The sequence below is a fragment of the Sorex fumeus genome, unplaced genomic scaffold (assembly GCF_029834395.1).
Source record: "Sorex fumeus unplaced genomic scaffold, SorFum_2.1 ptg000122l, whole genome shotgun sequence".
Classification (NCBI taxonomy): Eukaryota; Metazoa; Chordata; class Mammalia; order Eulipotyphla; family Soricidae; genus Sorex; species Sorex fumeus.
Window position 1 is genome coordinate 47116855 of NW_026606179.1, and position 16736 is coordinate 47133590.

At 41.2% G+C, this 16736-nt stretch overlaps 1 protein-coding gene across 1 annotated transcript in view; it reads right to left on the reverse strand.

The window, feature by feature from the left end:
* The window catches only part of CDH11 (cadherin 11), a 169573-nt gene that overhangs the window by 57342 nt on the left and 95495 nt on the right, over nucleotides 1-16736 (reverse strand). Inside the window, exon 3 of the mRNA XM_056135704.1 lies at nucleotides 175-585. Coding sequence (XP_055991679.1) covers nucleotides 175-402 — 228 coding nt within the window. The 5' untranslated portion in view covers nucleotides 403-585. The remainder of the gene's footprint in view (nucleotides 1-174; nucleotides 586-16736) is intronic.

The following is a 16736-nucleotide window of genomic DNA, read 5'->3' on the forward strand; positions in this document are numbered from 1 at the left end:
AGATTTATTTTTTTTATCTATTTATTTTTTATTTGTAGTCCTTGGATGCTCAAGGCCAGTCCTTAACCATGGAGCCATCTCCCTGACTATCTTTTCCGTGGGTTTGCCATGAGTTCGCCCTGCTCTCAGAGGTATGGAGAGGGTTGGATAGATAGCGAACAGCAGCAGCCTTACCCTGCCCACCAGCACTGGGTCGGGCCCGGTGTACTCCTCGATGACAAAGAACTGGTTCCAGACCCAGCCTCTCTTGGAGCGCTGCAGCACCTGCCCTTCCTTGCCCTTCTCATGGTGCCCGTGGAACGAGGGTCGCAGGTGGCTCCGCCGCTCCGTGGTGAAGGCCTGGCTGTGGCACAGCACGCCCAGACACACCAGGGCGGCTTGTAAACAATAGTTCTCCTTCATTTTTTGGTTACGTGGTAGGCACAGGAGAGAGAGAGAAGGCAGCTGTCACCCCTTCCACCCTACGGGGGGCGCCGCCTGTCGGATCGGTGGCCTCCCGACGCGTCACGCAGACCTCTCTTGGCGTGCACCTTCTCTCCTGGCTGAGCACATCACGTCCGGGCTGCCCGTTTCCCCACTCGGCTTCTGCAGGCAGAAGGAAAGGTGCGATTAGCCACACGCTCCGCCCGCATTTCATTGCAGTGCCATTGGACTGAGGGAATCGGGGGAGAGCCTTCTCAGGGTCCGAGGTGACTGAGAGAGAAACAGCCCCCCTTCTCTCCTCTCACCGTGTATCATCTGTGGGTGAAATAAGCGCATGCACGACCCCTCCTCCCCCCCACCCAACTCCAGGTCTGACAGCAAGAGAAAAGCGTGTGCTGTGGATTTCAAGTGCTAAGGCCTGAGTGTTAGGGTGCCACTTACTAGCTGAGAGGGTGGGGGAAGTCCACCGACTATCCAGCTCAGATGGCTCCTTTATGACCTTCTAGGGGGATTAGAATCATATCACTACAAAGTACCAGGGCAGATACATGAGTCATGCCTCTAAGTCTCTCAGCATCATGCCAGGCATGAGGGAAACACTTCTTAGCCATCTATTAGTGTAACCAATCATAGCTGTGTCTGAAAATATTTTGTTTATTTAGGGCCCACACCTGATGGAGCCCAGGCTCTGTATTCAGGGATTATTCCTTTCCATGTTCACGGGAGCATATGTGGTCTGGGTTTCAAACTAGAGTGGGCTGTGAGCAAGGCAAGTGTCTTAACTCCTGTGCTATCCTTCTGGCACTTCTGGGAGTATATTTTTTAACCTTCCCTAGAATATCATGAGAGTCCAGAAGAAGGAGGAGGAAGCAGAGCATGCATAGATATGGTGCAGAAAAACCAGGAAGGAAGGGTGCCTAGGTTAGACCCTGAAGCAAGAGAAATTGATATGAAAGGAAGAGATGGGAGGACATAGCATCCTCTCCTCCTTTCCATCCACTACAGTTGGAGCTATAGCTCCCAGAGCCTGACAATCCCAATATCAGCCCAACACTAATGTGAAAGAATCTCAGAAAGTCACTGGACTGGGATAATGATACATCAACATAGAAGATTACACTTTATTTCAGCACTGATGGGTCTAACTGAAATTGCTGTGCTTCCTGACCACTATAGAATTAAAAGCCATTATGTAATTCTTTTCTATCTAATTTGGAAAAGGTGAGAGATTGAAGAAGGGAACAGGAATGAAGATGTGTTAATCTCCACAAAATGGAATATACCTATATCTGGATATCTGATAGACATGGGTTATAATACTATATCTATGTGTAAGAACATGAATGAGACAGGATAGGCCAACCAGCACTCTTAACCTCTATTCTCTCATTGAAGCAATGAGTATTCCAAGAACTATTTCACTTACACACCACACACACATACACACACACATACAGACATCCTGGCTGAGCACATCACGTCCGGGCTGCCCGTTTCCCCACTCGGCTTCTGCAGGCAGAAGGAAAGGTGCGATTAGCCACACGCTCCGCCCGCATTTCATTGCAGTGCCATTGGACTGAGGGAATCGGGGGAGAGCCTTGTCAGGGTCCGAGGTGATTGAGAGAGAAACAGCCCCCCTTCTCTCCTCTCACCGTGTATCATCTGTGGGTGAAATAAGCGCATGCACGACCCCTCCTCCCCCCACCCAACTCCAGGTCTGACAGCAAGAGAATGTATGTCTGACACACACATACAGACTTACACACCACACACACATACACACACACATACAGACATCTAGAAGCTGGGATAAGAGGGTACTGGGATGATTTCTTTAAGAGAAAAATGGAGGGTAAAAAAGTTACATGTGGAACCTATAGACAACTGGATTTAGCAGCCTAGAATTCTAACAAGGGTATTGTTGACATCCTAATTTGTTGGGACAGACCTCTTTCCCTTATGGTGGCCTTTGACTTCATCAAGCCAAGTCTCCTTCCTTTGGAAAATGACAGGATGGCATCTGAGGAGGTTACAGATGTAGAGTTAATATCAAATTTCAGGTGTGCATCATTGTTCTCAATACCACCTCTTACATAGTGTATAGTTGAAGAACAGGGAGTTGAGTTTGATATTTGTTATATATAGACATTTCAAAATGTTAAAAAGCTATGTGAAAGAGAGATTTACAAGGCAATGTCATGATTTAACAGCTTCACCCTCTGACTTGGACAGATTAATAAAACATTGCATGAGATTTCCTGTAAGCCAAACTGACTATGTGGAAAGATCACAGACAGAAACAGTGGGTCACAAAAGGAGATAGAGAAAGAAGATTGCCTGCCATAGAGGCAGAGTGGGGGGATCCATAGGGAGGGGGGTTTTGGGGGACAGTGGGAGGGAAACCAAGGACATGGGTAGTGGGAAATGTACACTGGTGGAGGGATGAGTGTTGGATAATTGCATGACTGAAACTCAATCATGAACAGATTTGTAATGGTCTATCTCACAGATATTCAATTAAAAAATTTATGAAAGAAACTTAGCATGATCTAAAATTTAGATTCTAAAATGAAACAACAGGAAAATTCCTGGACTAGAATTGGGAAGGTGAGGTTGTGGTGGAGAATCTGTTGTGGGCTTGCTATAGACCTCATCAGCCCTGCAGAGGTGGTTCTGCCTTATGCCATGCAAAATGAATCCAGGGCATGTCACTTTCTATAAGCAGGTCCAGTTTCATAATTCTGGGTAAAGTGTTGGTATGATATTATGTGGCATTTAATTGATTCCTTACTAGACCGGATGCTACTTAATTCACAATTACATGTCAGGTGCCTGAGCTTTTCCAAAGAAATCTGGGAGCAAAGAGTTAAATGTGTGATTTGAACTGTGGTTCAAGTTCAAACTTGAGATTGCCATCACAGAGGCTCCAGAAGAAGAAATAGAAAGGAAAGAGCATATGGTATACCACAATCCTTACCCATTTTACACCATGCCAAGTATTAAGTGTTCATTCACATGGTGATAAATTATTCTTGCATATAAACTGTGAAGTGTATTTGAAAGAAGGGGTTTAATTAAAGTTGGTATTTCTGCACCTCTTTCTTCTGGCTGCCATTTTGCTGTAAAGCACAATTATTTCTGACACTGAAAGTGTTGAAACCAGTTGACAACTTTTTTCCCCTTTATAAACAAATTCTACTTTTAATACTGATGAATTTAAGAATTCCCACATGACCAATAAACAATGAAATTCTCTCTTTGTAAAAATGATGAATCTACTTCTTCTGATGGAAAGGCTAGCAAAACAAATTTTTAAAAGTAATATATTGGGTTCATTATTTGTAAATGCTTGTATGATTGTATATAATATGTATCGTTAGATAATTAATCTCAGATATATATAAGACAAATTTGATGTCTTGAGATTCATCATATATGTGTATATTATACATTTTCTTTGCTTTTAGAATAAGATTTCTTTAGCTTTCACTAGGCATTATTCTAATAACTTTAAGAGTGATGATTTAGTAATTTCTCAAACAAAGTGGTGAATCTGTATTATGAATTTTTTGATTCTATGTGATAAGGAAATTGAATCTCAGAGAAAATAAAGCAACTTGTGCAAGATTTACTCCTGGTAACTAACAGAGCTGGAATCTGAAAGCATGCCATGACTCTGGCATCTATGTTTTTGTTTTTAATTTAACTTAATCTTTTTGGCTTTGGGATCCCACCTGGCAAAGCTCAGGGATTACTCTAAGAAATTGTTGCACTAAGAAATTACTCCTGGCGGTGCTCAGGGAACCATATCTGATTCCAGGGATTGAACCCAGTTTGGCATCATGCAAGAAAAGCACTATACCAGTTGCACTATTACTCTGACTCCTGGCATCTGTGCTTTTAAGCAGTGAACAATACCAACTCTCGCTAACTGTTGTGCCTAAAGTTCCCAAGGAAATTGTATGGACACAGTAACAAAATAATCATGTTCAGAGTCACCAAGAGCAAATAAAATGTAGATTCTAGTTTACAGTAATAGAAATGTGACAATGGTAAAAATACTAATAACAGTAGGCATTTTAATAAGGCTTTCAATGAGTTTACAAATGATTTCATGATCCTACCATGATCACTGTTGCTATTCCCTTTCTACAAGTAGTCAGAGACACAATACAATCAAGTTGTCCAGGCTGGCAAAACCATAAGAGGATGGGATATAGATCCTGGAGGTTTGGTTTCAAGATCTGCACATTATTCCCTGTAATCTTGTAAAACTGCTCTATAAGAAACACTGAGATAAGGCATTGTACAGAAACTCTGCCATTAAGTGCAACAATCAGAAATATTTCTACAATCTAGCAATGGTCACAGTGAAAATGAAAGCAAGGCATCAAACCAGTGCATCAATAATATAGCATGGACTGGAGTGACAGTACAGCAGGTAAGGCCCATGCCTTGCATGCAGTCAGCGCAGGTTCTATGCTCAGCATCCCATATGGTAGCCCGGACACTGGACACTGCTAGAAATAATTCCTGAGAACAGAGTCAGGAGTGACCCCTGAACATCATCTGGTGTGGCCAAAAAAAAAAAAGCTATTGCACAAGCTCATTTCTCTATTTTGATTAGCATCTCAACCAGGAATGATGTTCTCTCTTGCTTTTTCTCTTTCTAAAACACACACACACACACACACACACACACACACACACACACACACACACACAGCACACACAGCACAACAATATTCCTCCACAATTGTTATGCAAAAGCTAAGATCTTTGCTTTTTAATTTTAACTTGACCTCCCATTTAAGGATATCAAAATGCATAGGTTAATGGAGATTAAATTTTATTATTATAAGAAATATTTCTACAATCTCAATGCCTACATATTCAGTGGTAGAGTTGCAGGAATTAAGCATGAAAACTAATGGGAGACTGCTTTCCTAAGAAGGCCTTGACGTTGGCAATAATTAGGGAAATATATCGATGTTCTAATTGGTTTGAACAAAGACCCCCGAGGTAGTTTTTGAACAGTTCTCCCATTAAAATCTTTTCGAGCAGTGTGCCGGGATGTCTAAACATCAGGGTTTCACTAAAACATATAGGAGGACTTTATTTTATGATGGAAGCACATTGCTTGGAAGGCAAAATAAATGTTGTTGAAAGTCACAGGAGTAATAACACGACAGGAAAATAGATTTGCAAAACCACCAGCCCTAAGTGGAAGGCTCGCCCCTCTATCTTGAGAGCAGATAGCCCGTCATAAGCTACTGCGCCTTGAGCATAAAACTCTCTCACTGTGCCTGCTTTTGTCTCCGTAAAAGAAAATGACATATACGGGTGTTTAAGTATATTTGGACTCCTGCTGGAAATTGTTATCGGGTAGAGAAAGAAAGACGAAAGCGCTTAGCAGAAAGCTAGTGGCTTTGGTTTTTCAGCTCTCTCCTCCCCATGGAGCTAGAAGAATCAGGCAGGCTGACCCGTTCTTTTCATTTTCACGGAGCTAATTTACAGTTAAAGACAGGTTATCATTACATGACAAATATTGCTGAAGCTCACAACAAAACGCACAGCTCCATTCTGCGCGTGCAGTGTCCTCTACTCCTGTGAGCTCAGGGGCTCTGGTCTCCCTTCAACAAACACAGCTTTGTAACCAATCGGATTCCATTATGCAAATTAATTCAAGCATATTTTATTCCCCGTTCAGATCTCATCACTCAGCACTGAGCTGGTCTCTAGTTTCAAATCAAATCACAGGAATTATGCCATGTCTGTGGAAATCACAGAGAATAGGGAGAGGAAGTATTACAAGAACTATTGAATCACAATTCTTTTTTTTTTTCTTCCCTGATTTCTACCCTTGGAGCAAAGCATAAGCTTGGGTAATCATCTCTTCTCTGGTACAAAATACAGAGCAAAGACTGCAGAAGGGTCATTGTATATATTGCTCCACTCAAATAACAAATTCAAATGTTAAAGCATGCAGCAAATAGGGCCCCTTATCATGACCGTGACATTCTCCAAGGGCAAGTAGAAATTTTAAAACTACTGCAATATGAGTCTGATTCTCTGCTTCTAAAGAAATAAAGAACCAAGGGAGTGATCTTTGGAAGTCAAAGGTTACTCGCTGGCCAGTCTTGGCCAGATCTGGTTCTAAATCCTTGTTCTATCACTCAAGAACTACATAAAATGGTGTGAGTTTGGGGATTATTCTTGAAATAACTGATTTTTCTAGTACTGAGCAGGAACAGCAAGCTTGGTACACACCATTTTGTTGTACTTCAATCACAGCTGTATGTAAATATTTTGTATTTTGTCTATATTTTGTCTATAAGGAAATTGTAGCTGAGATAAGTAAAATGATTCCTGAAGTCATAGAAAAATATACAATTTAAATTCAAGATCGAACAACTCAAAAACTTGTTTCACCTCCTTCCCAGATTCCGAAAGTCCACATTTCTGATCTTCAAAACAAGGGGACTGGCATGACCCATCTTCAGGAAGGATCATAGTTCCAAAATTTTCTCGAAAATTGAATATAATCTTCACTGGATGAGAATTTTATTCATGTTTAAGTATGGACAACCAACTGGTATCAATTTTTCAATGATCACAGCCACAGTATCTCAGGGGATTCCATGTCAGGTCTCTCAAACCCAAACATGTAGAATCTTTCAGGGAACATTTCTCCATCTCTTCAAGTACTTCAGTCATTCTCAAATAATAAAGTGAATAAAAACGAAGTGCTTGAAAAACTTAATATCTGTGCTTTACTCCATTTTTAAGATATGCTTTTTCTCACTGTAATATTTTGAAATGTTAGTCATTAAGATGAATAATATATATCAACACATACAGAAAAGAACATTGTCAGCAATGTCACCTCCGACTCAGAATAAACACTCTATAGGAATGTGTAGAACGAAAAAGATTTTACTTCAATTTTTTCCTTTTGCAGGAGTTACAATGCCTAAGGGAGGATTAGGGCAAACATGACAATCATAAACAGATGCTTGGCATTCTGTAATGTCATTTGTAGTATCAAAGGCCTAGATGTAAATATCCCTTTGTCTCAGAGCTGAAATATCCATAAAATATTATTTGTCCCTTTATTTGGCACTGACTTCCCACACTATCAAACCTGGGGATCCTCTACAGATATATAGGCTGTAACATCTCTCTGTACCAGAAAAAAAAGTGAGACCCTTGGTGGATGTATGTATGATCTGAATAGTGAAACACTTATGTGATGTGATCACTTGTATGCTGTTATCAGTGAAATAAGACCATGTACAATAATACATAAGAATCAGGGGCTATCCTCTCTACAAAAAAAAATTGTAATAGGTTGTGTCTGTTTTCCAGTCCTTCCCTTTAGCACTGTAGCACTGCCCTCCCATTGTTCATCGATTTGCTTGAGCGGGCACCAGTAACATCTCCATTGTGAGACTTGTTGTTACTGTTTTTGGCATATTGAGTACACCACGGTAGCTTGCCAGGCTCTGCCATGAGGGCAGGATACTCTTAGTAGCTTGCTGGGCTTTCCAAGAGGGATAAAGGAATCGAACCCAGGTCGACTGCGTGCAAGACAAATGCCTTACCCACTGTGCTGTCACTCCAGCCCAAGTCCTTGCCTATTCCAGTCTTTTCCAAGGAAAACATCAATAGCAACAACTTTGACATCTCCACCTTCTACTCTCACCATGAGCTCTGGTTCATTGAACTGCATCTAGTCCTGTTCAATCACCAAATCATAAACATATGCTTGATTGTTTCAACCTATGCTATGGGGTTCAAAATGACAGTTGACTTGGACAAAGCAGCTGGATTTGGATGTGAGAAAAAATAAAAACACTAACCAGTCAGCAAGAGAGTTGAAATGGGAAAGTTATCAGGTCCTGTGGGGATAGTATAGCTACAAAGTGACATCTGCTGGCCAATGTTTCAGTGAAATCAAGGTGAGGAGAAATTATTAAGTTAAAACTTACCAGAAACAAATATGGCTGCTGTCTGCAAGCTACATAGTGGCAGAACAGATGGTCCAGTTCTCTGAGGATCTTAGCATTCTGGGACTGTCCTCCAGCAGCTATCTCCATGGGCCTAAACTCTACTGATGATCTGTTCTTGAATGCCTACTTACTTGATCATTTGCACTGTCCTACATAGTGGATGACAATTATCCCCAGTATATAATAAACTCACATGGGTACTCTCTTCCATTATTAAACAAAAATCCAATAAATTATCAGAGGGATAAAGTTAAAGTTAGCTTTTTCCATCAAATATGAATTACTGCAGCTGTAAATAGCATTCTTTCAGATGGAGATAAAGTCTATATATATAAATTTCCTACGAGGAAGAACAACAACAAAATACATGAATTTTAACATGGGCTCTGATATTCAACAGAAAAAAAATGCTTCTTCTGGAATGAAGTTTTGCCTCTGGAAAAGAAGAGACTGAGAATAAGTCTAAAGAATCTTCCAAGTCTACAAGAGCCTGTGCTGATGTAGAGCAAATTTCCTTCATGGAGTTGCCCACATCATTTAAACAGTTTGGTTTTCAGCTCAGAGGATTGTGTCATACATACCAGAAGGCCCTCTTATGTCACATATAGTGAAGCAATATCCCAGACTTTAGACAATTGTGAGGTCTGAGAATGTGACACATAGAGTCCCCACTTAGTAAAGTAAACAGGTCGCTAAATCGTGGGCTACTGGCAATGAGTGCCAGGAAGAAATAAAGTCAAGATGTGGTCTAAAAGAAGTGATCTTGCCCAATTCCAGTCGCAGGTTCCAAATTCCAAAGACCCAGTCCAGCCCAGACTCAATCACTGGAACTCCTCAGGAGATAACTCAATGGGAACAAGATCTGAGAAGAATCTAAAAATCAAAGATCACTAGGGATCAAAATCCTTTCTCCTTGACAAGGTCATAGCAAAAGTTTTCATCTGTATATAAAGTCTTCAACCAGGACAGTTTCTAAAAACTTTATCATACTTATATTGCAAAGTAAGCTGCTCATACTGTCCTGTAATTTCCCAGATTGGAGCATGTACTTCCTTCCTTTTACTTCATGAGGTTTCCTTCTCTCCAGAAAATCCTGCCTCTTCCTTCAGTGCATTCTCTTTGCTCTCTCTTCTGATACAATTTCTTAACTTCATTATGTACTTCCAAGTCTTTCCCATGACATAAAGACAAGAGCCTGAAGAAACATGGAGGCTTGGACTGACTCCATTTACCAATCCTACACTCCACAGGAACACCCCCAGTAGGACATTAGGCATCAAGATTTCTCCTGATAGATGATGGGAATTGCTTCAGGGCTCAGATCATGGGTTGGATTGAGTGCAATTGTCAGAGAAAGATATTAGAAACTGGGATGTGACAGATCTCTTCTGTCAGTTCAAAAGAGCTGAACATCACTAGGTGAGTAGAAATGCATAAATGCAGAGCAGGCTGTGGGCAGGTGAGTGGTAAAAGCAATGACAGGAGAGTTGCACCCTGCTTGTTCATGGCCTGGCAAACAGGAGATGAGCTGGAACTCTTTTATTCCCTTGATAAGATCATTACCCTGGAGGAAAGGGGCCAAGAAGGAGCACCAGGTAATCTTGCTGGTAATCTAGCTAGTACAATTGGTCATTTTAAAGCTCCAGGATCTGAAGGGCAGCCGGTCAGCTAGGTAATAAATATAGAAATGGCTAAGAGGAGGGAATTAAAGCACTTAAAGGCAGGAAGGTGGGATGGCAGCCTCTTCCGGACACTATGGTCATGCCAGGATGAACAGATATCAGGAGAAGCAGCAACATCCTGGAGAAGCAAGAAAGGACAAAAGGAAGAAGAGCAGCAACAAGGAGAGGGAGACCACGAGCATCAGTGACAGGCCAGGAGAAAAATGATAGACTTTAAGGGACAGAACCAGGGTGAAACCAGTGTGGATCAGGGAATATATATATTGCTTCTCCCAGTCTCCCGTGACTCTGGGATCACACCCATAAGCCACACCCTGCCAGCACCAGACAATCTCCTCATTGGCCACTCTCCAGAACTCAGGATGCTCCTCCCAGATGGGAGTATAAAACGAGGCTCCCAGAACCATTACACCGGACTCTGCACAAGGCTGTGGGGCAGGTGAGAGCCCTCCCCACCCCAAGGGATCCAGCCCCGGCAGCTGGCCTCCACTGCCCAACCACCACCATGCTCCAGGCTGCTTTCTGGACAAATTATAAGACACTTCCTACCCTTTTTCCACAATTACTACATCATATTTGATGGGGTTCGGACAGTAGGCAACAAATCATAGAGAAAAATATATAAATATATGCCTCTCGGAGAGCCCGGCAAGCTACCGAGAGTAACCCGCCAATACAGGCAGAGCCTGGCAAGCTCACCGTAGTGTATTCAATATGCCAAATACAGTAACAACAACAGGTCTCATTCCCCTCACCCTGAAAGAGCCTCCAATTGTTGGGAAAAGACGAGTAAGAAGAGGCTTCTAAATCTCAGCACTGGGAGGAATAGACATATTACTGGCTTCCACTCGAGTAATTCGATGATTAAGGGATAACAGTGATGACAGTGATATATATATATATATATATATATATATATATATATATATATTAGTTAGCAACTAACTAATGTGAGTAATGTGAGGCCTGGGCATGGGACATGGAGGGATCCAGATCTACCTTCTTGAAGCTATTAAATAAAAACCTATACCTCCATAAGCATCAAAAGTTTTTTTAATTTTCATTTTATGTATAAAATTCAAGGACCAACTCAGGAGCTAGCCAGTTTTGCAGGATCAAGCAAACATAAATATGTCCTCTAAACCCACCAAACTACACCCTCTACAACACATGAAATACAGTAGAGCTCAGAGTGGGCTCTGGGAAGCAGTCTATTGAGAGAAGATCAACAAATTAATCTTTTCTAGAAGAATTACTAAACATGAAATAAATATATGAGCATAGATAGGTGAGGAGTGGGGAAGAGATTAAGTTAGCCAGAGTCATCAAGAGAATATAATGTCACATAATTTTTTAAATTTTGTGATACTAAAACTTTTCAATTAGAAAAATGGATTATATCAATTTTAAGAAAGTATACTTGACTGAGTATGTCCCCCAAATGTATTTATTATTTAAACATGTAACAAAAATATGAATCATTGAACTTTGTGCGTATATGATTTTTTAACTCAAGTCTTCATAACCTGGTATACCTCTTAAGCAACTGCATATATCTAGGTTGAGATTAATTTTATTTTTGAGAATTTATTAGCCATATGTTGCATGGGGGCTATTATCTAGAACAACATAGAAATAGAGGCTTTTAAAGAATCTTAATAAAGTGAGAGCCATAGAGTTTGGGAGGCTTCCTGGAGTCATTGCGTAGTTCAAGTGAGACGCAATATGGTTTTGAGCAAGAAAAATAAGCCACCAGAGGAGTAAAGGGATCATTCTATGAACAGACTGCTGCCCAGAGTCCTGGGAACCAGACAGACTAAGAAGAATGGAGGAGGAGATATCATTCAGAAGACAATGAAATGACAGAGAAGGTCTGGTTTGGGGATAAGGAGCATGAATATTATGGATATTAAGCAGGTAAAGTTAGTAAAGTTTAAGATGCAGAGCAGAGCAAGGGTACCAAACTTTTCCAAAGGTCCTTATTCTCAACGTTTCTGTTTCTGTTTCAAGTTTGGACAGTTTGTTGCATTATTCAATGTGGGAATTTCCATAGTGGATGAGACCCTAGAGTACTTCCACTCTGAATCCTTCATGTCCATAGAAATATGGGACTAGAAAATTGTGCCAGATAGAGACCAAGTGAGCAGACTTTGAACTTCCCACTTGCTAGAGAAAAGGTGAAGGGGTGGAGCATTTATGAAACAGGCTTTTACTGGTAGCAATCCCCACCCCACAGAGTTGGAAAGCAAAAGCAAACCTCCCTTTCCAAAATATGTCTATGGAAACAAGGCATCTAGGTTCTTTTAGGGAAAGATCTGGGTGCCTCCTAGAAAGAGCACCCATGACAAACTGAAAGAGACAATGCATATTCTTGCTGCAACCTGCCTTCCTGCAGAGAATCACTTTCCATAGAACCTGTTTCTTTTACGTACAGACAAGACGGAGAGGACTTATTCCAAGGTGGCCTTAATCACTGAGAAGCACTTGATGGGGGACTTGACATAATTACTGAAGCCTGGGAAGTAAGTGCCCCTAAATCACCAGGACAGAGACCCTTTGGAGTTCTGAGCTGTCCAGTCTCTGACCCCAATCCACTGAGACCTGCGTGCATGCTTCCAGCTTATTGGCCATCAAGCAGCGTGGCAGACAATCAAGCTGCCCTGCTAAGCAGAAACTTGACTTTGACCCTGAGTGTGGGTGGGCTATTCTGGAGGTCTCTTCTCTAATGAGCCTCCCCCAAAACACGCTTTCATGCTAAGAGTAAGCTAATCGCTACCACATTTTTAAATGACTTTTTTGTGGTATTTCTACCTATACCACAGAGGATTTTCTCCCTTTATTTTTAGGAAGCAGACATCAAATATAGCCTCATCATGATCTCATTGTGGTTTCAAATAATCCAATCTTTGAAGTCCAATTCTTTCTTTCTTTAATGTATTAATGTCATTTATCAAAAGTAATGGGTTTTAAGCATAAAAGAAAAGTAATAGGATACCGCAAACTAGGCAAGTGGCTTGCACATGTATGGAACATTTTCTGAAGCGTATGCCAAACACTCAGACAGGCAGAACTTTCAAAGGCAACCTTAAGTGTCTTTTGTGAGTCTCAGATAATATGGTTCACTTAATTAGATTTTCCATAATCCCAGGTTAATCCTATTGTGAATTACAGACAGGAGTTTTGACTTGCCTGGCAGAAACAACTATCGCTAAAAATGCATTTCTAGAAAAATTATACTTTAGTAATAATTCATCTCTAGAATCACTACCAAAAAGAGACCCCTACTCTCACCCCATCTCGCCCCCTACTCAGGTGGAATGACCATTTTCACTTTCTTAGATCATATTGTCCTTGTTTTAAGTCTTGTCCTTGATCAAACCTTCCTTTTTCCAAGGATGTATGAAGCTCTCTAAACTTTGGAAACATAGCCAACTCTTCACCAAATGCCTTGTCACTGGGCAAAGTGATATACACGGTTAATATGGCATCTATCTCTTGAGAAGGTTGTCTATGAACTTGACTGCAGGTTAGAATTCACTGGAAAGGTCTTAAAAATCTCATTGCTCACACTTGACTCTAATCCAAATAAAATTAATAAAAACTTCAGATATTTGAAAAACCCCCAGTGATTGCACCATGAATTGAAGGTTTAAAGCCTCTGGTCCAGAACAACACTATCCCAAATGGTAGCAAACTTGACATGAAACTGCTCTGATTTAAATTACAATAAATGAAATAAAATAAAACACAGACTTCTTTAAGTTCAAGACCCATGTCAAGTGCTCAGTGGCCATTTATGTTATGGATAAAAGTTCTACTAATCACCATTGGTAGTAAGCATGAATCATAAATCATAAAATCTGTTCAATGAGGAATTAATGAAGTTACACAAAGAACTCTGTGCTGGACTTTACAATACTAGTCATGAACTCTCTGGGCAATGTAACATAATCTAAACCAGTGACTCTCTACTCTTTTCCAGTTTTGACCCCTTTCTGAACATGTTTCCTACCTGTGGTTCCCAGTCCCATTGGTTGATTCCCTTATATTGTTCCGTGTCCCCAAGATATATTATTTTTCGTCTAAGCCTCCCTAGGAATATCCTGGGGGCCCACAGGGGAGCCATCTGGACACAGCTGAGACAAATTACGCAGACTCGTTTTCTGGTCTGATAAATGAAGTGCTGAAGAAGAACGACGTTTCTCCAAACATGATGACCAGAATGCCCTACAAAACCAAGAAACAAGGGCCAATAGTGGGAGATGGTGGCTGAAGAAGCTGGCAGACTGGCACTCATCACCCCCTGTTCATAGCTAATAAAATATATTTCTGGATTCAGCACAGTTGGTTCAATGGAAAGCAGTTCAGTTGCATTTGAAAAATAAAGAAAGAGAGAAGTAAACCACTTCTGAGATCTGATACCTAACAGACGTGCTGCTTCAGACCAGCAGTGGGTGAGGAAGTTCCCGCTTCAGTGCCCATAATCTCCTGGTTTCGGGAGGAGGCCCTGCTCAGGAAGCTGCAGGCCCCTGACAAGTGACAACTCACTTCACCTTGAAGCCTGTTTTCTCTTACGAGAAAAGAAGTTAAACTGAGGGTCAAATGAGATGGTGGACTGGGAAAGGTCTTTATCAATGTACAGTGAAGACTGCCCAGGTGAGTGGAAAAATGGCAGATTGCAAGTCATCAGTGGGTAATTTTTAAACTTCTGGATTTAGTCTACAGCAGTGTGTGTTGCAGGTAAATACAAGGCCTATTATTACTGAAAGAGATCTGTTTCTTCATCTTTTTTTTGCTAGGCTAAAACATTTTCTGGAAAAGCCAATAGGTTCCATTATGTACCTCAGTACTCTTTCTGCTTACCCCAGGGTTCAAGAGAATTTGATCTGATTGACTTGTAATTTCACTAACCTATGCCATGGCTCCTTGGTAAGGAGACAGTGGCATGTTACCTGTTTGGTGGTAGTAGTGGAAGACGGTGTGCTGATTCCCAAAAGGAAAGTGTGAAATCATTTTAGGGTCCCAGATTCAATAAGGTCATTTTTGAGGTCCATTTATAGAATCCATGGGATCCTCAGCTATCCTTCCTATGGGATGAGACTGGGTTACCCAGTGTAGAGGGAGTACCAGACATTTGTCACATGAAATGGCATGGAAATCTTCCTATAAGACAAGTTTTATTAGGAAACTATTCATGCTCCACTCAATTTCTGCTTGTAACACCAGTTTAAATTGAGGTGTGTGTGTGTGTATGTGTGTGTGTGTGTGTTCCTGTTAATGAGTTATTATCTACAACTATCTTCCATTCTTTTTAATGTAGCACCATGCTAGGTGATTTATATGCACTCATGTTTATTTATTGTTTGGTGCTACAAAGGAGCTACTCTTATTTGGTGCTCAGCAGGATCTCCCCATGAGACTGGGTTACCATGTGGTGCTGGGCATTGAACCTGAAGTTCATGCAAAGCATGCACTCCAGCCCTTTCAGCAATCACTCTGGCCTTCATATACAATTCTTTATAAATGCTTTCCCTCTGGCATCTTAAGGAGTTTTGTGTTACTGTTTTTTTTTGCCTAGATACAGAAATAAAAATGTAAGACATTTGCTTTCAGAACATTCAGGTAATTTCACAGCACTGGATGGCACCAGAAAAAGTATTTGGAGCCACATCTGGTCCATTTGTAATCTCCTGCCATTCCACCTTGGATGTTAAAACTTGTCTACAAGTTTCTTGGAAAAATTTTTATTTTTCCTTCAAGTGATGCTCAGGGCTCAGTGAGATCTTGAGGCACACAGCAGTATCTATGGAGACTGGAGTCTCTGCAGTGTTGAAATACAAGGAATTTGGTGAAACAAGTTCTCTGCCCTTGAAGAACTCCAGGTTACTGGAAAATTTTGAGGGAGGCTTTGTTTACCAAGAGAGTTGCAATTCTGCACTTCAAACCTCACCAGTTCCTACAATGAAATTGTTCCTTCCCCTCCCTGCTGTTCACCAGTCCTCTCTACTCTTGCAAAGAGTCCTTGAATGAATGACTCGTCATGTTCAAATTTCACCCTCAGAACAGCTTCCACATCAGAAAAGCATTTCACTCCACATCTTTCACTGCCTCACACTCTGAAGAAGGTGCTAATGAGTAACAGAACACACGCTATGTGGGGAACTGTAGGTAGACAGCCAGACAATAAATACCTTCCAACGCATGGAACCAGCCCTACGTGAGTCTGCTCAGTGGGATCTCATGAGCTAATCATTGCTGAAAAGACAGGGCATGTGGCTTGTGGAGAAAGAATTTGTGTGGTATACAACAAAAGCTACATGTGAAGGTTTTATCCCAGAGCATTAGGGTGAGACTCCAAACTATTCCCCAACAGAAAGGACAGCTATTAAACAACTGGGAATCATGCCATTGGTCAGTCTATGGCACAGGATGCAAAGGAGATACAATGCTATTGCCAACAGCAAATGAAAAGGAGGTGATACCAAATTTGGGTAGGGACACACACAGCTATAAGACAAGTTCTATTAGGAAACCATTCATGTTCCATTCAATTTCTCCCCTGGTTCTGGGGTCACTCATGCCAGTGCTTGGGAACCATATGCAGTTCCAGGGAACTTAC